This window comes from Ceratotherium simum, chromosome 34 (assembly GCF_057802395.1).
Source record: "Ceratotherium simum simum isolate JZ-2026a chromosome 34, ASM5780239v1, whole genome shotgun sequence".
NCBI classification, from domain to species: domain Eukaryota; kingdom Metazoa; phylum Chordata; class Mammalia; order Perissodactyla; family Rhinocerotidae; genus Ceratotherium; species Ceratotherium simum.
Genome location: NC_141933.1, coordinates 19,204,625 through 19,231,443, shown reverse-complemented (window position 1 = coordinate 19,231,443; position 26,819 = coordinate 19,204,625). Strand labels below are relative to the sequence as shown.

General features: G+C 34.4%; 2 protein-coding genes and 1 pseudogene across 2 annotated transcripts; 2 read left to right on the top strand and 1 right to left on the bottom strand.

Moving 5' to 3' along the window:
- Positions 1 to 2,863: 2,863 nt before the first annotated feature.
- LOC106800234 (olfactory receptor 5T1-like) lies at positions 2,864 to 4,089 on the bottom strand. Its single transcript, XM_014779726.2, has one exon. The coding sequence runs from the start codon at positions 3,948 to 3,950 to the stop codon at positions 2,958 to 2,960; it is 993 nt and encodes a 330-aa protein (XP_014635212.2). The 5' UTR covers positions 3,951 to 4,089; the 3' UTR covers positions 2,864 to 2,957.
- A 10,848-nt stretch (positions 4,090 to 14,937) lies between these two features.
- On the top strand, positions 14,938 to 15,897 carry LOC106800235 (olfactory receptor 10AG1-like). Its single transcript, XM_014779727.2, has one exon. The coding sequence runs from the start codon at positions 14,956 to 14,958 to the stop codon at positions 15,895 to 15,897; it is 942 nt and encodes a 313-aa protein (XP_014635213.2). The 5' UTR covers positions 14,938 to 14,955.
- A 940-nt stretch (positions 15,898 to 16,837) lies between these two features.
- LOC106800171 (olfactory receptor 10AG1-like) lies at positions 16,838 to 24,001 on the top strand (annotated as a pseudogene).
- The last annotated feature ends 2,818 nt before the right edge of the window (positions 24,002 to 26,819 follow it).

Here is a 26,819-nt window from a genome sequence, read left to right as displayed (position 1 = left end):
GACATATGACAAAGAAAAGACTAAATATATATTTAGCAATAATTAAAAATGTACCTAACATACCTTAAAAAATAAAAGACATTCAGTATAGTTTTTTAAATCCAAATATATTATGAAGTGTTTCAGAAAGGTAAAAATAAAAATAAAAGCTCAGGCAAAGACATATTTAGGTAATGCACATGAAAAGAAAGCATTGGTTCTAATGTTAATATCAAGAAATACAGAATGCAGGGAACAGCATCCAAATAAATTAAAAATAGATACTTTGTAATGAAAGACTGTAATTCACAGTGAAAACTTAGCAGTGAGTGTTATCTATGCAAAAAGTATTGTAGCAACAAATATCTTAAATCAGAAAACTTCTCATATGGGAGACGCAAAGACATAGAAGCATTTTAACATTAGGAAAACCTAATACATCTCTATTATATATTTTTAGTCAACCAATCATTAATAAAATCATAACAAAATTACTACCAGGTAATAAGTTTGTTTTTATAGATAAGTATGACTAACTGTTGATCACAATAAAAGAAGATTCTCTTTCTTTTCAAGAATATGTGCAGCATTTATGAAAAATGCCAATATTGGCAAAAAATGTCTGAATTCAGAAAAAAATGCAAACTGCATTCTGTTTTGAAATAAATGACAATTATAGAAAAAAACACTTCTCAAACTATTCCATTAGCCATTTAAAACTAATTAAATTACTCCTAATTCAAAGAGAAATATGGAAAATGTCAGAAATATTGATAATGAAAGTGTGAGAGAATAAAATATGTGGGATGCCTCCGACATGGTGACACTGGAAAATCCACATCCAAACCAGAAAGTTAGAAAAGAATAGCAAAGTAGACCAACGGAAAGATGAGGAAAAATTTAAAAGGGAAAAACAAATCAGAAATTCTAAAACAACCTACAAATAGCTAAATGAAAAGTGCTAGCTCTGTTTCATATATATCTAAAGTGAATTAAATAAACTGTTTTTGACAGTACACCACCTAAAATATCCACTCATTAAGGGAATATATATTCAGCAGCAATATGTGTCAGACATGGTTCCAGGCCAAGGAAAATGGATTAGACAATAAATTAAATATAAGTTAACATGCATATTATGTAAAATAATACTAAGCACAATGGAAAAATTTAAGGAAGATGGAATACGAGGAGATACAATGGGGATAAATTGTGATTATAATGTAGTCAATGAGATCCTCATTAACAAGAGACACGTAAAGGAAAAAATCATGTGAGTAGCAGTGTGCAGAGCCTTCCAAACATGAGAAAGGAAATGCAGAAAAATTGTGGGGGCGTTTATCGTGGTAAGAGATGCTCTGTGTGTGAAATGCTGAGATGTTACTTAAACTTAATAATTCCACTTTAGAGAAACATTCTGGGGTTGCACTCTATTTTCTAGAAGACTGTTCTGTTGATAATACACGGGTTTTTACAAAATATAATAATAATAACAATAATGATAATGAAAGAAAGTAAGGAAGAAAAAACACTACCTCTTATAAGAAACTTTGAAGAAGACAAATCTTACAATGCAGATAAGGTCTGTTGGCAACAGTGCTGCACATGTACATAGTAAAGCCTCTCTTCTGTACCCTGGCTCTTGGGCCTGGACACTGAGGAGAAGTGGCGTCACAGAGAGGTAGGAGTCATGAAAAAAAAGCCAAGCTGAGTCAGGACCAGCCCTGAGGGAACCCCATAAAGACAGCTGGGGCTTAGTTGTGGGAAGAGCCCAATCTGCCAGCCAGTTGTACGTTATTCTCCAAATTGTGCTTGTCTTTTGTCATTCTTGAGTTTAACTGTAATCTTCGTAAATGCTAATGCCTAGTCTCTGTATTCTATGAGGAAATAAAAACGGGTTTAATGTCCATGCTCTGGATGGAATAAGAAAATAATAAAAGAGAGAGAAATGTACCCTCACAAACAACGGGATAATGGACACCAGGAATTTGAACACATACTCTGTGGTCCTTAAACCACAGGCTGGGATTAGATTGCTGCAGAGGCATTGATCTAAGGATGGAGCAGAGTGCTTTGAACTGGAGTCAGATGCCAATGACCCCATGGAGAGTGGATTGGGATTATGTGAGCTGTGGTTTGTTATCAGTTAGGTGGTATTTGCTCAAGCTAAGGAGATATAATTATAAAGTTATTTATGATTGCAGCTACTGGAGCCTGTCCAATTTGAGTGACACGGAGATGAAAGATAAAACTTACAATTTAATGTAATTGTTACATACATATATGCCTATGTGTGTGCGTAAATAAACCAATATTTGCATATTGAAATCTTAACCCCCAGTACCACAGAATGTAACTGAATCTGGAGATAGAGTCTTTGAGGAGGTAGTTACCTTAAAATTAGGCATTTAGAGTGAGCCTTAATCCAGTTAGGCGTTTAGAGTGGGCCTTAATCCAATATGACTGTTGACCTTAAAAGAAGAGATCAGGATATGAAGATTCAGAGAGAAAAGATCATGTGAAGACATAAAGAGAAGATGATCATCTGCAACCCAGGAAGAGAAAGTCTTCAGAAGAAATCAACCTGGTCAACACCTTCACCTAAAAGTCTAGCATCCAGAAAAGTGATGAAATAAATTTCTGTTGTTTTAGCAATCCAGTCTTTGGTACTCTGCTATGGCAGCCCTAGGAAAATAATACAACCGTATCAGCATATATGTGTATATATGTGTGTATATATGTTTCTGTGTATGTGGGGGACATATATTTATATATGTATACAAACAGAAGCAGATGCATGACAGTTTTCTGCATGTGTAAAGACTGTGTGGATATTGGGTTGACTGTGACCTTTAATTGAAAATTTCTGAGAAGAACAGAAAGAAACTATGAAACCAAAAAAAAAAAAAAACACTTTAATCATAACTTTTCAATATGGAGACAACTAACATTAACCTTAACTGGTTTCAATTTAATGTTTAATCTGAAGGATATACTTTACTGATAAACCAATTTTTCCCAAACACTCTTTTCACTGCCTCTTTTACATCTTTGTTCCTTAAACTGTAGATGATGGGATTCAGCATGGGGATGACAATGCTGTAAAAAATCGACACTATCATGTCCCGGTCCAAAGAGTAGCTGGAACTTGGTCTCACATACATGGAGAAGATTGTTCCATAATAAAGTGACACTCCAGTTAGGTGAGATCCATATGTAGAAAAGACTTTTCGTCTTCCTTCAGCAGAATGCATCCTCAGAATGGCTAACAGAATGAAACCATAGGAGACCAGGACAATCAGGATAGTGACTATCTCAATAATGCCCGTGAAGTAGAAGACTAGAAGATGGTTTTTGGTTGTGTCAGAACAAGAAATGGCGAGGACAGGAGGGATGTCACAAAAAAAATGTCTAATTTCATTGGATGCACAGAAGGAGAGAGTAAATGCCGCCCCTGTGTGCACTGAAGAATTCAAAATGCCACAAAGATAGGAAGCAACGATGAGCGGCACATAGACCCTGGGTGACATGCTAACTGAATACAGCAGAGGGTTGTAGATTGCTACATAGCGATCATATGCCATTGCAGCCAAGAGAAAGCATTCTGTGGTCCCAGATGTAACATAGAAAAACATCTGTGCTGCACATCCAAGGAATGAAATAGTTTTATCCTTTGACAAGAAATTGATCAACAATTTTGGAGTGACAACTGAAGAATAGCAGGCATCCAAGAATGATAACACACTCAGAAAATAGTACATAGGGTTGTGCAGCTGGTAGTCCCCAATGACCAATACAATGAGTCCCAAATTTCCTACCAGAGTGAAAAGATAGATTGCTAGAAAGAGAAAAAATAGGAAGACTTGCACCTCAGAATCATCTGTGAAGACCATCAATATAAACACAGTAATTTCACTCACATTCTTCACGTGGATTGTGTATAAATCTACATCTGATGGCAACCCCGACATTTCAGTTATTTATATGTTCTAAATGCAGTATTTTTGAAAATAGAACCCATCCAATTATAGCCTCGTGTTTGCTTCTGAGAGGGCCTGTTGGAATCCCTGGCAGTGAAGGAATAGGCAGTGATGAAGAAGTTGGGTCCAAGTGGATGCGTTACCCTGTATAAATAAGTAAAGAAATTATTTCATTCAGTTGTTTGGTAAGTTTGTCTTGTTAAAAAACAGCCAATTTACTTGGTTTAATTTTTAATATATTTTCTGTTACATTTACTCCCTCCTGTTGTCCTATTACATCATCTTAAAATTCACAAAGACAAATGAATATACAAATTTTTAAATCAGAAAGTATTGTAATAGAAAGTACTACACATCTGAGCGCTAACTCTAGATTTTCTACGGTGTGCATGAAATGTCTCTCCTTAATGTTCATAATTAGCAAAATGGGAGCAAATACACTTCTCTCACAAGACTGGGTTGAAATAAATTATAAAATCAGTGTGAAAACTATTTAAATCTTAAAAGATTCCCAGATGGCTAGAAAATGCAATAAGTCAGACTTACTTTTCTACATGTTAAGAAGCAGTCTTCTCCAACCAAACCGTTTGATGTCTTTTCTGGCTGTTTTCCATATCATTAGGACTTCTAGAACAGTGGTGAATAGAACAATAGACGTTATTCTGGAGGTAGATGCAACTTGTTTGCAAACAAAGACAGAGCATGGTGTTTTGTTTCGTTTTGTTTTTCAGTTTTCTTTCTTCGAAACACATAACACTAAGTGTCCATTTTGCCCTCCACAATTTATTATCCTACTAATATTTTTCAAATTTTAACCAAATACCAATGTAAAATTTTTCTCTATACATATATTCTTTATCCCTGCAAAGTCTTTGGGCGTATTTTTGATAAATATTTCGGTCAAAATCAATCATGGCCATCCTTTTAATATATTATAGTTTTTTAAGAAGTTTCTAAAATTTCTATAAAATAAATATTACCTAATAATAGATGATATGTTTTTTATAGACACTATTGCTAACAGAATAAAATCATTATTTAAATCACAGTATTTTGTTTTATTTTTGGTATATTTCTTTACGTTGTCAAACTGTTTCTCTTTCAGTGGAGTATAAAGAAAGGAAAGTGCATGATAAACAAAAAGTTAAAGAGTCATCCGGATCTGGATAGAAATCCTCTATCATTGAATCATATTTAAATATTGTGTCTATTATATTTAGGAGCAGGGTTTCAGCATGGTGACTCGTGTGTTTCCTTCAGCTTGTCATAGATCAAAATGTATCTAAAGTAGTGAAGAATGTGCCGTGTGCAGGCCTGGCTGAATTCAGTGACCTACAGATGATTTATATTCCTAACATGAAACACACTACATTTTTGTCATATTGAGACGACCATGCAGCAAGAAGAGAATGAGCAACTATCATGAGAAGGAAAAGAAAGCCACGTGTCTTATTTTCCCAGGAGGTTCTCCCAGTTTTATGTGACAGATTTTCCTAATACATTGATTAAATAGCTTTTTAAGAGTGGGATTATGAAGAAAAAACCTCATTTAATCCTTACAGAATTCTAGAGAAAAAAAATTTAATTAAGCTAAATATTGATATTTATTTTAATTCAGACAACTCATACATTATTCATGATAACTCACACTCCCAACTGAATTATAATAAATTCTAGTTTAGTTTGAATGGTTATATTAATAAAATAACTTATAAATCCTCAATCAATAATGTAAAATATTGATGTATAATTCAGGCATCACAAAAAATACATTTATGTTTACAAATTTCCTCATTTTCTCTCTTTCTTCTCCCATCTCTCCCTCTCTCTCTCTCCCTCTATCTCTCCCTCTCTCTCTCTCTTTCAAGATTACACGGATTACATACAAAAATATTTATTAAATTGAGTCAGGGACCAAACAGGAATTAGGCAGATACGAAGAAGCAGAGTGAAAAGACATAACACAATGCAAGCAAATTTTGAAAAATGCACCAACAGGTGGTCTACTAAAGGAATTCATTGCAAAATACATGTTAACTGACATACACAGGGAAATTTCAGCTACATTTCAACTCTAACATTTACTTAACTGATGTGTTCTGGACCAGACAATTGTGAACGATTATATTTAGACATTATATTTATATATACATTACATTTAAACACTAAAATCCTGTATTAAAATCTCAGATTTAGCACCTGTTGACAGTGTGACCTTGGAAAAGTAACTTTATTCTTCCAAACCAAAGAATAATTAAGATTGTTCAAATTTTCAGGAATATCTTGGACACTACATAATCGTGGTGTAATTTCAGAGTGTTTATTTATGAGATGCATTCAAATATGTTTTATTAAAAGTGTTAATTTTATGTGAAGGGTGCATATAAATGAAATAAGACATTTAACATTTATTAAGTATGACAAAATAAATAGGGAGCTGTAAATCAATTTTTCATCTAAGCATTGAGCAATGAACTAGCTCCAAACCAGAAGCAATGTCTTATGTTAACTGTACATATGTTTGTTGTATGACTCTTAATATACATTAAAATACCATTCCTATGAGATTAAGCCCAGTGAATCCCAATATGAAATGTTATCAGGCTCCTTAAAAAGGTACATCTCTGTCATTACATCCTGACTTTGGGCAAGTCAGTAAAATAATAGTATGTTTTCTTAAATCTCCCTGATAATTTGGTCCATGATAAATTTCTCATAACCCTTGATGTCTCTGATCTTATTTGTAGGGAAAGAAGGTGGTTTATGAATGGAGATATGTTTTATTCCCAATCATGTCCCATTAGAGCAATTATCCACTTCACTGTAGGGAATTGAGAAAGGATAGACAAAAAGTATGAGTTTTATTTACTTCATCCAAGGTGTTCTTCAAACAGACATTTCCTTCAACTAATATTTAAGGAAATTAGAGCTGATTGTGTTTATATTTAGCCGATCTCACTTTAAGAGATAGAGGCTAGAAAGATAAAAATATAGGTACCAAATTTTTAACAAAACATGATCATTCTGGAAAACTAAAATCAGCTGCTCAACCCTCATGTGAACAGTACTACACGCACTAAGCTTGAGAAGAAGGAAAGCTAAGAGCAGCTACCACATGATATTAAGTGGCTACTATAGGGTAGAAGTTTTGTGTACATTATCTTATGTAATCTACACAGCAACCTGCAAACTAAATCCTTCAGTGTCCATTTGTAGATGAGAAAACTGAGGACCAACTAGACCAATAAGACCAAGCTCACATAGTAAATCTCTAGTAGAGCCAGGATTCAATCCAGCCTTTCTCTGCTGCTGCACGTTAAGCTATTTCCACTTGACTATACTGCAGACTCATTGTAACATGCCATAATTCTGGAACTGTTATCCCCTAGAAATAGTGCAAAATATCATCCTTAAATATTTGAAATTTTTTACAAAGGCATCACCTTTAAGTACCATGATACTAAAACAAAAAAATAAAAATAAAAACTTGAAGTAGTTCCTAGATCAATTAGCTAAATAATAAAACACATTTAAAATTCATTTATATGCTTCCATTTAAAAAATTTATAATCTTTTAATAGCATATACCCAGTGGCTGGTTGATAGATAATTTTCTTTCCATTTAATAATTTTTCTAGACTTTAAATATGGTCATTTATTTCTTTTTTGTGTTTATTTTTTTTAAATTTTTTGTTTATTGCAGTAACATTGGTTTATAACATTGTATAAATTTCAGGTGTACATATCTACTACCATTACTCTGACTATTATTTTCCAACAAATAAATTAAAGCAAATTTCTAATTTAGAGCTCTATTGACCTAAATGTTTTGGGAGTCTTTCCTATTTGCCCTCCTGTGTTCCCTGGAGTTCCCTGATTTAATTTTTCATTCAATTCTGAGCTAACTAGAAATGTCTCTCTCAGATTCAAATGTTAAAACATAGACTGTAGTTTTACATTCAATCTTATAGTTTCTAAAATATTTTGTAAGTGATAAAAAACTTTCCTCTTACCTGTGGAAATGAACTGCTCACTCAATTAAGTTGTGCTATGAATCTTAAGCATTTGGACCCTTATACCAGGTTCTCCAGCTCTTCTTGAAGTCCACAGGGATGTTCCAAGAAGGAAACACACTAATTGTCTTCCGGGACAGAAAAGTAACAAGACGATTTTGTTTTTTTCCGCAACAAACAAGTGAATGGTTCTGGTCAAGGAACTACAGAATAAGAAATGATTACATGAATGAACTTTGGTCTCTAGTATATAATGATCCCTCAGGGGACAAGGAATATGCATAGGATTGGAAAAGAAATCTGATGATACAGAACATAGTCCTAGCTCTGATACTAAATAGCTATGTGCCATTGGAATCCTGACTTAAATTCTCTGAAATCCAGTGTCCTCTTCCTGGGAAAATAATCTGTTTACTTCTCTCAAAATCCTGTAAACATGTATATAATGAAATAATATGAAAGCATAACCTATGATAGAATTCATAATTATTTAATAAAGATTACTATCACTTCTGAAGTGGTACAGTTCTAAGTGTTATGAGAGATACAGTTAAGCTCATTGAGAGTTTAATAGAGGAGATAAGATATGAACACATGAATAGGAAGTATTGACAAGGCGGATGGGACAATATACAGATAACTATAATACTTGATGTAAAAGAACATTAGATAGAGATCTGGAGGAGATCAAGGTCAGACTTTTTGAGTTGTAGGGTCTTGTCGTTTCTCGGGGCTTCCACATACTAATAAAGTACCTGGCAATGTACTTAAAGAATTCTTCAAAAATTTTTGTAAAATACATAGATGCCTGAGCCCTAAACCCAGAGATTCTAAATTAGTAGTTAGGGAATGTTGGTCATGGAATGTGAATGTTAAGAAAAGACGAAAAGAGAGAAAAAAATAATAGAAGGAAGGAAGGAAAGAAGGCAGGAAGGAAAGAAAGAAAAATGATACTAGTAGATAGCCCAATTATGAACCAAGTATCTATTAATTAAATGCAATCTCAAATGATCTATATATTCAAAGTAACCCTAATTAAAATTAAAGAAGCATTTTTGAAGAAATTGATAACGTTGTTCTACAATTTCTGTGAAAAGGTAAAGGAACTAAGGTAGTTAAAACAGTTATGAAAAAGAATAGTGTTGAAGGACTCATATAATTTTATTTCAAGATTGGCCACCAAACTATAATAGTGAAAAGAGTGTGGCCTTGATGAAAAGATAGGCAGCTAAACTCATGGAACAGAATATTATTTTCAGAAATAAATTCACACAATACATGCAATGGATTTTTCACAAAATTGCTAAGGAAAATCCATGGAAGAAGGATAGGCTTTTCAAAAAAATGATGTTGAATATGTAGAACAGCCTCATGCCACAGAAAAGAGACATGGACTCATTCTTTGCACCATATATAAACCTTGTCTCAAGATGAACCTTAACCTTAACATAAAACCTAATACTATGACATTTCTAGGGAAAACATAAGACAGCATTTGTGTGACCATGGTTTAATCACAAATTTTTATATAAAACACAAAATGCATGAATCATAGGAGAAAAATTGTAAAATGTTCTTCATCATAATTAATTTTTCTGCTTTGTGAAAGACCGTGTTGAGGGAATGAAGAAACGAGCCACAGACTTGTACCAAATATTTGCTAAACAGCTATCCAGTGAAGAACTTATATCCAGAATATATAAAGAACTCTAAAATCTCAATAATATGAAAACAAAAGAAAAGATAAACAGGTAAAATAATGGACATAGCCTTGAACAGATACTTCACCAGAGAAGATACACAGATGGCAACCCAGTGCATGAACAATCTGTTAAATACCATTTTTGTGATTAGGGAAATACAAGTTAAAACCATGATGTGATCCCATACACCTATCAGAATGACTAGAATGTTTAAACTATGATAATAAATGACAATACCAAGTGCTGAGAAGGATACAGAGCAACTGGAGCTCTCATCCACTGCTGGCAGACAACAAAACGGTGCAGCCACTTTAGAAAGCAGTCTGACAGTTGCCTATGAAGTGAAACACACAATGACCACGTGACCCAGCGATCTCACTCTGAGTTATTTACCCAAGACAGGAAGAAAACATATGTCCGCATATTTACCTGCATGCCAGTATCTATAACAGCTTTACTCACTCTATTCCAAAACTGGAAATACTCCAAATGTCCATCAACTGATGGATGGATGAACTAACTGTGAACATCCATCATCTTGACTCATTCCTGAGCTTGTTGTTTTATGATGGACTTTCTGATATAGTCACGGTGGTTGTGTTGCCAAGAAGAAACTAATTTTTCATTAAATCTCATATTTAGCAGACTAGTCTGCTGTCCCCAACAAATTCACTGGTGATTAAGGACTGTTTTACTTAAAAATTATCACTTATTTAATAATTGATGTCCCAATACTATTTCCCTACAAGTCATTATAACCATCCCTGTGTCTTTCCCATTTATTTAGCTATCATGCTACTTTTTTTTTTCTTTTTTTTCCAAACGACATCAGCTAATAAAGAGTAATGTATGATAAGCCTCTGGAGAATAATTTCTAATGACTCTAGCTTATATTTTCACAAGCTTTACCCATTCAACACATTGATGTTACCTCTTTCTGATTTAAAAATTAACCTATGATTAATATAAGGACAGACTAAGAATAGAGCCTTCACACAAAGATATTGTAGAGGATTTCAGGTGTGGTAATGAATCTTTTAACTCTTTCCACCCCCTAAATGAGCAGAGATGGAGACAGCCCTTAGGAGAAATTGGAACTAGTTATCTGAACAAGGTCAGGATTGTTTTCTCATCTCTCTGTTCTGCTTCTCTACCCGATTCTCTGTAGAAAAGCTTTGACTGTAGGGCAGAATCATAATAGTGACATCCCCAGAGTTTTATACCTTATTCTTTACTAATGCAAAAACTATGAATGCATCTTTGCATTTTCAGAGAAATAATATGATGTAGAGTTAACTATTTTGCCACAATATGGAATCACCTGTTCTCCAAGAGTTCTTGCCTGAACTGTTAATTCTCTTTGCGGAGAATAGCAATAGAAATTAAAATTAAGATGCTAGGGATATTCATTGCATTATTTTGCCAAGTCTTTCGAGTTGAGCATGATGACACTTGAACAAAGAGAATCATTATAGTGCCCAAACAAATTGCAAGAAGTTACCACTAAGAATATCAAGTTTGTCTTTTTTTCCTTCAGATGTTTCCCATTAAAATACTGGCAACTCATTTGGTTTCATTTTCAATCAAACTGGACTGGTAAATGATGAGTGAAGCTTTTTTTTTTTTTAATCTATCTCTCTTTTAGCATAATACTTGCTCAGATTGCTTATTTTTGGCATAAACTTAATTTATCCAGCTATTTCTTTCATTGTCTACATAGATATCATCACGTAAGTAATACCATCTAAATAAAAACCCCCAACATACAAACGAATTAAGGCGATAATTTGTTACTGTCTTTTTACCTTATAAAATGAGAATTACTGATGATCAAATGGCTATATATAGTGCCAATCTAAAATACATAAGTATTTACCATAAATTATTCTGCTGTGTAAATTTCATGTTAAAACTTAAATATAAAGGTGTACATGTTACAGCATGCTATTTTGTGTTTTAAACTTGATTTAAAAACAGGTGAAATTTAAATTTACATATAGGAGAAACACACTGTTAGTGACCAAGAATGAGGACTGTGGCAGAGTCTGGCTTGATGCTCTCCAGATATATTTCTGTTTGTTTGACATACAGTAAACAAGATTCCCTAGCCCCCTCATGTCAATGTTAGACCACGTTATCAGCTTCTACAATGGCATATGGGTAGAAATGACATGTCTATTACTTGTTGAGGCTTTCAAGAGTGCATTTGTTTCCTTATTTTCTGTCTGTCTTTAATTCTCAGCTCTCTGAGTGCTGAGGATCCAATAGGGAACTGCAAAGGGGAACTAGGAAGGAGTGGGACTCAGATGAAAGGAAGCAGAATTTCTTAATCACTGACTGCAAAACTGTACTGTGATATGAGTGTAAGATGTTTCTTTATTTTGTTAAGCCACTGATACATTTGAGATGTTGTTTCAGTTTTTAGATTTTTTTTCAGGAGATAGAGACATTTAATTGAGTAAAGAAATATCCAGTTCTCCATCTGAATGATAGGCTAGGGATTAGGTCAGTCTACTCTGATGGTGGATGGATATTGAATTTGTCTCAGCTTGTAACTGACAAGCTTATCTGGGGTAAATCAAGAGTGTAGTTCTCATTTGTAGATAAACATGAAAGACGCCCCTACACAGATACTAAACCAGTCGTAATAAAGCATACAGAGGGGCAATGTAGGAGAGGCATGCTGTAGTAAAGAGAAACAACCTTAAAATTCAAAAAGGAATGCAATTCTAGAAACACATTGTCAAACGGTCAAAGAACTCCATAACCGGAAACAACAAACGTAATTACACGTAGAAGTGGCTATAGGGCTTGCAGGTACATGCCTGATCATTTTATTTCCATACCTGCCTGGAAATAGTTGAATTGCGTAGATGATTTTGACAGGAAAGTTTCTTACTTTTTTCTTTTTTCTGTCTCAAATAATCTTTTCTAGAATTACATTTTCAATCAGCTAGATAACTTCTCTGATGCCCAAGTAGACATCATAACACGAATGAAACATCCAGACTTTTGTCAGCAGACACTACATGCTTTAATTTTAACAAAAGTTAATCTAGGAACAGAGCATTCCACCAAGAGACCAAGCAAATCATGTTCATGTGATGAAACATGTGACACATTTTTCTAAAAGTGTGGATGATCCATATCTGGATGAATTATGGAAATAGAAGTAAAGAAGGCAAAAATCAAGACCACTTGCCATAGGTCTGAAATACAATTGATAGAAAGATTTTTAACTTTTTCCTGAAAGTAATACTAGATGATTAGGGGATATTTCCCCATCAGGGACCCCCACCCATCCACCAGGGGACTCCCCTATAGTGGGGGAACTTTATGCCACGAAGGGGCTGAAGAGAAGGACAGGTCATCTATAGAGAAAGTAGTTTTAAAAATTAAAACTGGATGATTCCCAAAACAAAGCAGTCTTCTGGAAATTAAATTGATACACAAGAGAAGATGTCCTCCGGGTGCGCATGACTGCTTCCTATTTAAGAGCAGCTAATATTTGAAGCTAGCAAGGAGATTGTGAAGCTAGCAAGAATTACAGTGACTTCTTGACATGAAAGAACTTAAAAAGTTTACAGGTTAAAAAAACACCTACACTCAGATAGTTTCATGCCAATCCATAAAGGTAAGCTATAATTGTGTCAGACTATTTTATATAAGGATAGTTCTAAATTTGAGGATCAAGATATGGAGAATAAAACAGAAAAGCATGAAATTCTGAGATTTTTATCTGAAAATGAGTGAACTACTTAAGATAACTCATATAGTTCTTAACTTTCTTAATTATAAAGTAAAATAAAATTAGATATATTTAAAATAATGATATTTATAATAAAAATTATTCACAAAGTAATTTTGAAAACTAGTACAAATGGAAATATAGAAATATGAGAGAATATTTGTCTTCTCAGTTTTAGTTGTCAGAGTATTAAGGCAAAAGTATCAGCTGTTGAGGCTAGAAGGTAGAGACAGATACAGTAGATATGATGAGATAGGAAAACATATAATATTTGTTTTGGAAAGCTGGAGAACAAATATTAATACAGTGTAATGGGAACTGGCAAACAGTTTTGACTGCCTGATATCAGATGACATTAATGTGAAGTGAAGCAAGACAGAATGTATATGTGTGTGTGTGTTTGTTTTTCTTCAGTCTCATTCATATGCTCCAGCCATTTGCATGCCCAAAGTAAAAAAAAAAAACAAAAAATTCACTTTAATCAGTTAAACTTTATTAGGCACAATTATGAAGGGAAAATGGAAGTAGAGAATTGTATTTGGTTGCAAGGGAATTATATGAGAATGGATCATAAAATCTAATATAGGTATGGAGAGAACCAGGAAAAAATTTGTGGGGCCGGCGCCATGGCTTAGCGGTTAAGTGCGCGCACTCCGCTGCTGGCGGCCCGGGTTCAGATCCCGGGCGCTCACCGAACACCGCTTCTCTGGCCATGCTAAGGCCACGTCCCACATACAGCAACTAGAAGGATGTGCAGCTATGATGTACAACTATCTACTGGGGCTTTGGGGGAAAAAAAAATTATTGTGATGTATGGGTTACAATCTTGATTGAGTTAAAAGTTAATTGATACTTATCATACATTGTATGGGGGTAATAGGGAAAGTTATTGAAGAGAATGATGGGATTAATGCTTTCCATATTTAGCATAAGTGATGGGAGAGGTACATAGGGTGGAGTGATAACATTGCATATATTTATTCCCTCAAAAACAAAGGATTGGTTTAAGAAAATGGATTCTCATCGGAATATAAATGCGAGGAACCTAAAACTCATTTTGAAGAAGAATTAAACAAAAGCTTTATGGGAAAAGATTGAAATGAAAGAAGATGGAATAAGTCAACCAATACAGAAAAAAAAATGATGAACTCAGACAAAAACAATAGGAAAAGCCTGTTTCACAATTCCATGCTTAATAATAGAGTGATTAGATATTATTAGACATAATTAGATATTATTCTTTCATAATAAACTCTAAATAACAATGCACAGTTCTCATTATATTTGCTATCATTACATCCAAGTATGAAAAATATATATGTTAAGATTTTATTTCTGGGATTGATTTTAATTGCACATCAGTTCATTTCTGAATTTTCAAATCACTTCTCCTAGAAACAGAGCAAAGTAATGGTGGAAAAAAATTAAGAGATTGTATAGATACATTCATGTATCCATCCAGTTAATAGAAGAGGAAAATGTGGTTCAAAAACACTAGTGAATTAACCATCTTGAATTTACTATATCTGCAGATGAAGAACAAATTAAAAACAGAAGAATCAAATATCACCACAAAGACAGAATTTGTTCTCTTGGGGTTTTCTGATATTCCCAATCTCCAATGGATTCTTTTTGGGATGTTTTTAGTCATCTATCTGAGTATCCTGATGAGCAACAGCATCATAATACTGATAACAAGAATTGACTCTCCTCTCCAGACCCCCATGTATTTTTTTCTTAGCAATTTTTCATTTTTAGAAATCTGTTATGTCACAGTCACTATCCCAAGAATGCTCATGGACCTTTTGACCCAGAAAGGAAGCATTTCTTTCTTGGCCTGTGCTATACAAATGTGCTTTGTCCTTATGCTTGGAGGTGCAGAAGGTCTCCTTCTGACAGCGATGGCCTATGACCGCTGTGTGGCCATTTGTGACCCTCTGCACTATCCTCTAGTCATGAACCACAAGGTCTGTGTCCAGCTGGTGGCTGCCTCCTGGACCAGTGGAGTTCCAGCTGTAGTCGGGCAAACATGTCAGATTTTCTCTCTGCCCTTCTGTGGGTCTAACAGAATTAATCATTTCTTCTGTGACATCCCCCCAGTACTCAAGCTTGCTTGTGGAGACACATTTGTGAATGAGATATCAGTCTATGTAGCTGCAGTAGTGTTTATTATGGTTCCATTTCTTTTGATTATTGTGTCCTATGGCAAAATTATCTCCAACATTCTGAAATTGTCATCAGCCAGTGGGAGGGCTAAAGCCTTCTCCACCTGTTCTTCTCACCTGATAGTTGTGGTCTTATTCTATGGAACGGCTACTATTACTTATTTACAACCCAAACCTAATCAGTTTGAAAGACTTGGGAAACTGATGTCTCTTTTCTATACCGTTTTGACCCCAACATTGAATCCTATTATACACACGCTGAGGAACAAAGACATTATGGTGGCACTGAGAAAACGATTAAGTTATTAATGTGACTCAAAGACTTGAAATTATAGAAGGAATTTGCTACTATGTTTGTCATGTAGATACAACAGAAAATATCTTCTACTTTTGTTCCTGTGTTCCTAAACAATAATAATTAATATCATCATAGCAACCTCACATTATGTTACCAGACCTTAGTTTCATTGGGTTTAATTAAGGGCTTTTGTATAATCAAAGCACAAATTATCTCAACTGCAATGATCTAATTTGAAGATCCACCTTTCCTCTCACTATGAACTAGTGAGTTAAGAGATTGCCTGAGCAATACAATGCTAGTTAACCGAGTGTGTCATATAACAAGGAATTAGAGTCATGTTCTGTGATAAATTTTCTTTAACTTTCCCATTCTTTCAGATATATTTGCTGCCCTTGCCTGTCCCTATGAGTGGACTCAGCCAATGAGAAACACCAGCAGGAGCCAAGACGGTGGAAGCAGGGGAATCTTAGTCTTTTCTTTGCATTTTTCCTTGTTTCTATCTCATTGCTGTCCATGTCACTGTAAGACTACAAACCCTGAGAGTGTTCCCTTCTCTATTATCCCAGCACTTTCTGTTCTCTGGTAACATCATTCTTTCCCCTTGTTGCTACAGGTTTTGCTTTGCTAATATCTATTTAGTGTTAGAAGTTTCTGGAATTTTCACTGTAAGCTATCCATATAGGTGTGTAGTGAGTTGAATATTGGCCCCTCTAAATATATGTCCCTCTAGAACCTGTAAATTTGACCTTATTTGGGGGACAAAAGGCCTTTGCAGTTGTAATTAAGCTAAGGATTTTGAAATGAGATCATCCTGGTTGAAGGTGGGCACCAGATCCTGTGACCAGTGTCCTAATGAGACAGAACGGCAGAGGAAGTTTAGAAAATAAATACAGAGACACAGAGAAGAACATCTCGTGAATATGGAGCAGAGATTGGAGTGATGCGGTGATGAACCACGGAGGGTCAAGAGCCACCGAAAGCTGGAAGAAGCAAGTAAGGATTCTCCCTTAGAGCCTTGGGAGGGAGTGAGACCCTGCCAACGCTGTGATTTTGGACTCTAGCTTCTAGATCTGTGAGAGACTAAATTTTTGTTCTTTTAAGCCACTCAACTTGTGGTACTTTGTTACAGCAGATCTAAGAAAGTAATATACCATGTAAATAGTCTTTTCATTGAAGTGCTTTTATGTGAATTCTCTGGAATGAATTCTGTGTCTTTTGGGGGCAGTAATTTTGCATTTTTTTCTTATGAAAGAAAAATCAGAATACTTATCCTTTTATTTTAAAAACTGTTAACAATGAAACCTCATCTTGTAGAAATAATATCTGTCCAAGAATTATTATTACATGTGTTTAAGAAGGTTTATTGAACATGTATTTGTTCAAGAATGTTTATTAAATATTTTACAGTGCAAAAGAAAACTGGAAGCAAAGACGAGGTAATCTCAGTTGGAAAGTGTTAAGACACTGGAGTACAGTGTTTTAGAGCCCTTTGCTGAAGAAATTCCAAGCTTTCTCAACATGTGAGAAAGAATGTAAATATATGTATAAAACATAATTCTATTTTTGTAAAACAGAGAAAGATAGCACTCCATAATTTCACATAACATTTTACATGTGCATGTCGATAGTGGGTGTGTGTGCATGTTAGCAGTATCTGGGAGGATGCGGATTAGAAGAGAATTTTGGCTTCCTCACACTGGCAGAATTTCAAGTAATTTCTGATTCATTTATTATATTTTATTTCTAGTTTGGACTTATTACAAAAAGAATGTAATATGGAAATCACAGGAAATAATAACTTTTTATTCAGAAAACATAAAACTACATAGCAAAGAAAATTCTTACATTTCTCCCTGTCTTATTGCTACAAAATGTCTTAAAGAATATTGAACATCTAGTAGAGAAATTTCAGTATCAGTCAAATTATCTTTAATTTTTGAAAGAAGCAACAGATTTTTTATGAACTAAAAGGAATTAGAATATATAACATTTAGAGTATTTTTTTTAAATTACTAAGAGACCTTTAACAATAGGTACAGCGATGAATAAATTTAAGATTATAAAAAGGGATATACATAAAAATGAATGACTGTCAGTAAGCATTGAATGATGATAAATGAAAGAATTCTCAAATCAAAAAAGGAAAGAGAAAATGTCAAAAGTATTGACTCAATGAAGGGATTCTCAGTATTTGACAAATCAAAAAGATGATAAACAATATAAAAAATTACACAAATATTGACAAATATCATTTTTTTTGGTAATTGACAAATAAAAAAATTGAATGTGTTTGATATCAGAGATTATGTAAGTGGTAAATTTATAAATTGGGCATATGTCTCTTTTTCAGTATCAAAAAGTGTATAAAAATGTTTTCATGTATCTGCTGACAACAATAAACAAATTCAAAAATAAAGTGAGAAAAGCAAAAAATTTACATACTTAAAAAACACTAAAAATGTTGGAAATTAAAGCACTTAAAAAATTAGGTTTATATGAAATAAATTAAGATACTATAAATCTATTTATAGTTAATGACAATAAAATAGATACGTTAAAGTTTGTGGGATTTCACCATATCAATCCAAATAAGAAAATATATGTCTCTGAATATGCCAAATAATTAAACAAATATTTCCAATCGGTAAAAATGTTATTAAACCTAAAAGAAAACAAACACATTTGCATTGTTTTCTCCGGTTTGATTATTTGAAAGGATTCACCAGACTCCACAGACCGTACTCACAAAAGAATTTTAAGTATTGTCAAAGAACATGGTGCAAGGCTCCGGCAAGTTCCACCACGCCAGCACTGAGTAACCACGGCGCATGCACAGAGGAGCACCTGTGGAGTCCCGTGAAGCTGCTATGCACCACTGCGCATGTGCCCTTCCCTCTAATGCAGGCAAGCCCTAGAGGTCTGAGAGACACTCAGCTCCAGGAACTTTCCAGGGCTTTTTTTCCCCCATATGTAAGACTGCACATTTACTTGAGATTGGATGAGCTGTGTAAGGAATCTAGGTTTTTAGAGTGTTCAGAGAACAGGAGAATTGGGCTGGGGTTGTGATTGTTCTCTGTTATGTAATCAAGCCAGGATTGTCAAACCCTTTAGGACAGTTGCAAACCATCAATAAAGAAACTGACTAGGGTCTCCAGAGTACTATTAGACCTTACACAGCATGTCACGAAGTCCACTGGCCTTATCTTAGCCAAGAGTGAAATAGGAGGCACCCGGACACTCCCAGAGAAAAAGATAGAACGTTTCTGGGCCAGGTGTATATCCACTCTATCTTCACAATGGTAACGATTAAATTCAATATCTGTTAAATTACTGCATTAGTTCCCTAATCACCACACACTCAGCAACTTAAAACAACACAAATTTACTATCTCAGTTTCTATAGGTCAGAAGCCTGGCATGGTGTGGCTTTTTTCTCTGGTTAGGATCTCAGAGGCTGAAATCAAGGGGCTGGCTGTGTGGAATTCTTGTCTTAAGGCTCTGGGGAAGAATATTTGATTCTAGGTTCTTGGAAGAATCCAGTTCCTTGAAGTTATGAGACCGAAGTCCGTGTTCCTTGCTGAATATCAGCTGGGGACAATTATCAGTTCCTAGAAGCCAACAGCATTCTATGTCTCCCGCCTTCTTCCATTTCCCTCACCTTGAATCTCCAATATTTTTTCTGGCTCTGGCTGCTATATGTGGATTTAAAGGACTTATGTCATTAGGTCAGGCCCACCTCGATAACCTCCCAAATTTAAGGTCAGCTGATATTGGACCTTAATTACATCTGCAAAATGCCTTTACAATAATGCCTATGTTAGCGTGTAATTGAACAGCAAGGAGGCGGTGTGTGTATCGCAGGGAGCAGAAATCTTTGGCCATCTTGGAATTGTACCTACCACAGTTACAAAATAAGCAAATGCCAAAATCAGAAGAAATTATAAGCATATATAAAAGCAAAAATTAAATAAAATATTGAAAATTGGAATTAGCTAAATTTGATGGAGCAGTTCTTTGAAAAACACAGCCAAGCAACTGGATAAGTTGTATTGAAGGAGGACAAAGCAAACATTGTCACTACTAGGACTACAAGAGAAAATATGATCCCAGGAACTGGTGTTTTTTGTTTAAAATGTAAGATAGTCTTTTGTATATAGCATTGCTGAAACTACAAATAATAGAAAGGCATAGAATTCCAAGAAAACATGAATTCCACAAATATGTAAATATGTTCATACATATATACATATATACATTCATAACTGTAGTATCCCCACAATTGTAACCATGACCCATGAAAGTTTAGCATTGCTTAACCTTTTAAAATCATTTAATTCAGTTGATTTTGAGAATATTGTACCCAATGCGCACTGTAAGCTAGATGTCATTTTGGGGGCTTGATATAATTTGTCACAATAATGATTCAAAGAAAAAGGTGCAGCATTTTCTTGAAAAATATGAAAGCAACTTGAAAATTTATCTTATTTTCATTTAAAAATTTAGAAATTGAGACAATCATGGGGAGTTTGGTCTTAGAATCAAATAGAGAGAGAGGGGAGAAAAAAAGAACATGGATCAAACATCTCATTGTAAATGAAAATGTGATATGAGAGTGAGCACATACATCTCAGTTATATCAAATAAACAATTTCACACAGATTGAGGAAGTAGATTGGAAATAATAGCAGGCACTGTAGGTTTTTTTTCCCTCTGATATATTTCAGATTTAAAATATTTGTATTTAACACAGACTGGATATACACCTTGAAATAGAACCCTGTTGTTGATGACAAAAAAAATAATAATAATTTTCCAACAGGATTGTATTAGTCAGAGAAAGAAATAGATCACAGTAAATGAAGCATGCACGTGTAATGGTCGAGAAGTCTAGTGTTGCTCTACTCCAGGGCCCAGGCAGAAGAATCAAGGGAGAAACATTAAAAAAAGTGGAGATAAGAAAGCATCTCACATGCACAATTTTGAGTTTGAATATTCTCCTGTGAATATTAGTGGACAATTATGTGATGCTACTTTCTCAAGGGCATTCTTCCTCCCTGCCAAGATCTGGTATCAGGTGGTAGGGTGGATGGTCAGGGGACCTGAATTCCATAGGGTGACTGTCCAGAAGGATGGCTTTGTCCAGAATGTCTGGAAAAACAAATTAGAATGAGTGTTAAATGGAAGTATAAAGTTAAATATTAAGGTATACATGGGAAATAAATAAAACCTGTAGAATGAGAGGAATGTGTTTATTTAAAGAGAACTTGGTATTTTGAAGGTACAGATAGTCTAAAATAAATATGAGTTTCAATTGTGAGAAAAAAATATCAATTTCTTCTTTTCTTTTCTTTTCTTTTGTGAGGAGATCAGCCCTGTGCTAACATCTGACAATCCACCTCTTTTTTTTTGCTAAGGAAGACTGGCCCTGGGCTAACATCCGTGCCCATCTTCCTCCACTTTATATGGGACGCCGCCACAGCATCGCTTACGAAGCAGTGCGTCAGTGTGTGCCTGGGATCCGAACCAGTGAACCCCGGGCCGCCACGGTGGAGTGCGTGCACTTAACCGCTTGCACCAACAGGCCGGCTCCGCACTTTCTTATTAAAACAAAAGTTTCTTACATGATATATGTAGTTATAGATAGATATGTATATAGATAGGTAGGTAGGTAAGCAGATACATAGATAGATAGATATAAGTATATGTAAACTGTTCTATTGAGGGGGAAAAAACAGATATAACTAAATCTGGAAGAAAAAGTATAACACTTTATGTCAATATGAGTTTTGTATTGATATTCTTTATTATTTTAGAACACTGTAAGACTGAGAATCAAGATTCAACAGCTACTCAACATGTAAAGTTTTTATGCTCAAAATTTGCCCTCAAATCAAAGCTGAAAATTTGGATTTCTCACTTTCATTATAATAGGGGAAACTGAAAACAAAATTGATACTGAAACACTTAGGTGATTATAGAACCCTATATAAGTACAGTATGTTTGTGTTAATCAATCAGGTAAATAACTGAAACTTATTTGGACCAAATTCCTCATAATAAGCAAAATATTGGTTTATCTTTATTTATACATGCTTCTATGACTCACTACAGAAGAAGATGTATACTATATTAAGGGGGATTAGACCTACAATTTTTTTTCTAAAACATAATTTTCTAGAAGTGGTTTTTGTTATTAAGAAGTGTAGAATTAAAATGATAATTTACAAATGTGGGACTTCTCATTTCTTAGTCATCTTTTGATTTTTTTTTTTCCCCCTCATAGGATGGTTCCTTATTTCTTAAAAGGAAAACTAAAAACTTTAAGCCAACACTTCAGTATTTGATCTTTTGGGTAACTGTCTATTAATTATATACTATAATAGTTAATACTGTTCAATTTGGATTTCCATATGCTTCATCTCAGATATGTTATTAAAATAAGAAATTTTTAATGAGAACAGTTAACTAATGGCAGATAGCGAGAGACTTCAGGTTACACGCACTAGGCAGAGTTCCTGAAATCATATCATCTGTGCAATTTATTCCGTTATTATTAAGCCAACCAATAGGTCAAAATAGGTTTGTTGACTATCTGCTGCATAATGGGATATGGCAAGTGAAAGATCTTGAAATATAATGCCTGGTGATAATGATATTTATTTGATTTTGATAGATAAATGAAAGAGGTATACAATTTTAAAGCAAAGTTCATGCAGAGTCAGTACTATAGGTGAGGAAAGACACGTGCTGTACTTGCAAAAAGCTCCATGGAAGTGTTGCCTTACTGAAAAACACAATTCAAAATTTTATGGTGAGCATTCTGCTGGGAATTGTGACAGATATAAGAGTTTCTGCTGTAGGATTCTGTTTGTTAATATATGGAGTAAGAAGACTCGCTTTGCTCTGTCCACAAATGAAAAATGAAAATGCATATTTCTAGAACCCTTCAATTCCATTTAAATGCAAACCTACTATTATACATTAAATATGTTTATATGTTTAGAATTTAGCATGTATTCACCATTCGATTCAGTTTTGCTCTTTGGTGTTAGGATATAAAATGCTGGAATTTGAATTGAGGTAGAAATTTTATAGTACTAATTCCTCAAACTCCTCTAGTCAATAAAAAGCAAACCAAAAGGATAGATGACTAATTTCACTATTTTTACAGATGGAACACCAAAAAACCCAAACAGAATCTAATTTCACTTCAATGATGGAATTTGTTCTTAGGAGACTTTTTTGTATTCTCAATCTCTGGATACTTCCTCTTGTGATCTTTTTCTTGCCTATGTGATAATCCTCATGGGAAATGGCATCATTATTCCCATAACCAGAGTTGACCAGGCTCTCCAAACACCCACGTATTTTTTCCTCAGTAATTTCTCCTTGGAAATTTGTTATTTATCTGTCATTTTTCCTAGAATACTCATAAACCTTTGGACCTAGAAAATGAAAAAAATATATATTTTTCCTTCATGCTTAGAAACATAGAATGCTTTCTCCTGACAGTGATGGCCTATGACCTCTACACGGCCATTTGTCACGTTCTGCAATATCCTCTAGTTGTGAACACAAGCTCCGTATCCAGCTGATGGTGACGAGCTCTGGGATCAGTGGAGTTCCAGTTGAGAAGGGCAGATATGCCAGATTTTCTCTTTGTCATTTTGTGGATCTAACTAAATCTGTCACTTCTTCTGTGACATCCCCTCAATTCTCAAGTTGGCCTGTGGGGACATTTTTCTGAATGAGATGTTGGTCTTTACAGTTGCTGTGCTGTTTGTAATTATCCCTTTTCTGTTGATACTTGGCTCCTGCAGTAAAATCATCTCCACCATCTTGAAGTTGCCGTCAGCAACAGGAAGACCCAAAGCTTTCTCCACCTGCTCATCTCACGTGATAGTTGTGACTTTATTCTGTGGATACAGGATCGTTACATATTTATGACCCAAATCCAAACATTCTTCCAGAACAGACAAATCTCTCTCTCTTTTCTATAGTATTGTCACCCTGATGTTTCACCCCATGATATACATTCTGAAGAATAAGGGTGTCATGATGGCGTAGAGAAAATGTTTACCTCAATGTTTAATGCATTCATCCCTGATTTGAACTTATTACCTGTTTTCCCACTTAATTCTGCTGTTGTCTAACCAGAAGTTATCTTCCTACATTGATATGGATTGATTATCCTTACTCATTCTTGAACTTTCCATTTTATGTTGGACTTTCTGAGATCAGGGTTATATCCCAAGTGGTATTTACAGTAAGAAACTAATTTTTTTTAGCAAATCGCATATTTAGTGAACTAGTCTGTCAGCCCAAATTCACTGCCCGTCTGAGACTGTTTACTGAAAAATAGAGTTTTTTTAATCTTGTAATTCATATCCCAATATTTTTTCCATAAATTGGTAGTGTATGTTCTAGTTCTCCCCTTTATTGTTATCATTTACTTAAAAAAAAAAGTTTTCAGCTAGTAAAGATTACCGTATATGGAAAGCCTGTAGAGAATTGAATGACCACAGAACATGGATACACTTGAACATGTAAAATTTTGCACTGCACAATAATGTAGAAAAGGTGATCTTTTGATAAATTATATTAATTTAAATGTATAAAAAAGAACTTGACTCACTTCATATAATTTGTAGAAAAAAAAATTCCTGATAGTGTGTAAACCTAAATATGAAATGCAACTTAATTAATCTTTTCAAAGGTAATGTATATTAACTTCATGACCCTAGTGTGAGAAAAATATTTTTAATAAAATTATTAGCCATAGTGGAAAACATTGATAAGTTGAACTGCATTGACTAAGAAGTACCCTTCATCCAAAGAAGCAGTTCAGAGTGAAATTCTTCAACAGCAAAGTTTTAAACACACCACATATAAAGAAGTGTTCCGAATCAAAAACACAGGAGAAAATTGACATCAAACTTAAAGAGAGATTTCACAAAAGAGGATAATCTGGATGGCCAGGAGAGAAAGAAAATAACTCACTAGTAACCAGTAAAATGCAAATTAAAACCAAATGAGATCGATGACACACTCATCAGACAGACGAAAATAATACAGAAATAACCATCCCACATGTGTAAAGGATGTGGAGCGATGTCAGCTCCTGCCCCAGGCTGGTGTTGGAATTGGTGCCCCACTCTAGCAGACAGCCTGCCTGTACCTAGAGGACCTCACTCCTAGGCATGTACCAGAAGTCCATGCATATGTCTGCCCGGGGACACGTCCAAGAATGTTCATCTTCGCATCATTCGTAATGTCAAATCCTTATCAAATTAGAATGGAAAGGATTGTGATAACTTCACACAGAAGAAAATCAGAGAGTGATAACAATGAATAAAACACAATTACATACAACATGGATGGAGCATATTGTTGAGCTAAACAAGCCATAATCACACTGCACATATCTGTACATATCCTTTCAGTTAAGGTTAAGAGACAGAATTTGGAATGCCCATTAACTATATATACACATATGTTTCATTTTCCCCTCTATTTCCTAAATTTTCATTAATGAACATATCATGTTTGTAATGGAGAGAAAAACCTAATGCTCTTTATCATTTTTATGCCATACTTTTATTTTTTCCTGAAATTAATTTCCTGAAAAAAATAAATTGCCTTTTACCTCAAAAAAAATAAAATTGACAACAAAAATATGATTCAAGACTGGTGATACTACTGAATCATTTTGAAGAGATGAATCAAAACTTCTATAAATAGACATACTTAAAACTAAGCCACATATAATTTCCAACATTTAAAACAAATAAAGAAATAGATTCCATTTCTAGTTAAGATGCACTGGGTCACAGAAAGCCAGTCTTGTCGCAAGCACTAGAAAAATTTGGATAAATTACAAAATTCATATTTTGGAGGCATCATATAGCTGTGGGAGAAAATAGAATAGGTGGCAATATCAAAGTTGAGGCTCATTAAGTCAGAGAAAGAAAACCCACATGATTCTTCACAATTAGTTGGCTGACAATCTTTTGCAAGTACAAATTTGTTGCAATATCATATTACTGCATAACTTCAAATGTGTGCCAGTTTATTGATTGATTCAAAGAGTAAACATAATTGTGATACTGGTCAATGGTGCCTGCTTCTTCTCCATATATATATGCCTAGGAAAATGTCTCCGATTTTTTTTTAAAGCTAGATCATTGTTCAGAAGAAAATTTAATCATTGTGTATGTGTGAATGAATTTGAGTATCCCTATGTTAAAGAGATTATTTTCCTCTCTTTTCTGTGAAATGTTACTTCATCTGTTTAGTCCAATTTTCTATTTTTATTTTGGACTTTCCATCAATATTTAAGAACAAGCCAAGAATACTTTATTTGAGATATTGTTTGTAACTTTTGTCCTGCATTCTAAATTTGAAGTCAGAGTTAAACTTTCCATATTCAAAAATTATAAAACCTTTTTCTTAGAATGCTTCATCAATTCACTCTCTAAAACATTTAAACCTGTGTATCATTTGGAGTTTTTCCTTCTCTAGTATAATGTATTAAGAAATTTTATCATTTTTTATCCAAGATTGCCTAGTTGTCCCAAGAGAATTTATTTTAAATGTCCATTCTTCACCAGTGTGGTAAGCTGTCTTTATTAAATGACAAATCCTCATTTGTACTTGAGCCCTTTTCTGGAATTTCTGTTCTATGGCGTAAGAAGATCTCTTTATCCTTGCATACCACTACACTGTGCTAATTTTAATGTATTAGAACTCATTTTCAGCATAGCTACTTCTTAGATGTGGATCCACAGTAGCTCAGGCCTGGCTGGTCTCTCACCCCCTTACTGTGCTCATTTGCACATGGTCCCCTGTGATACCTTACTCATCACCTGCTCCTCACTGGCCGTCCATGATTTCTGGCACATGGCTCCTGAGACTTTGTACTTAACTTTCC

Bases quoted from the DNA above. Each gene is read 5' to 3' on its own strand.
- LOC106800235 (XM_014779727.2), top strand. From the start codon at position 14,956: ATGAAGAACAAATTAAAAACAGAAGAATCAAATATCACCACAAAGACA.
- LOC106800234 (XM_014779726.2), bottom strand. From the start codon at position 3,950: ATGTCGGGGTTGCCATCAGATGTAGATTTATACACAATCCACGTGAAG.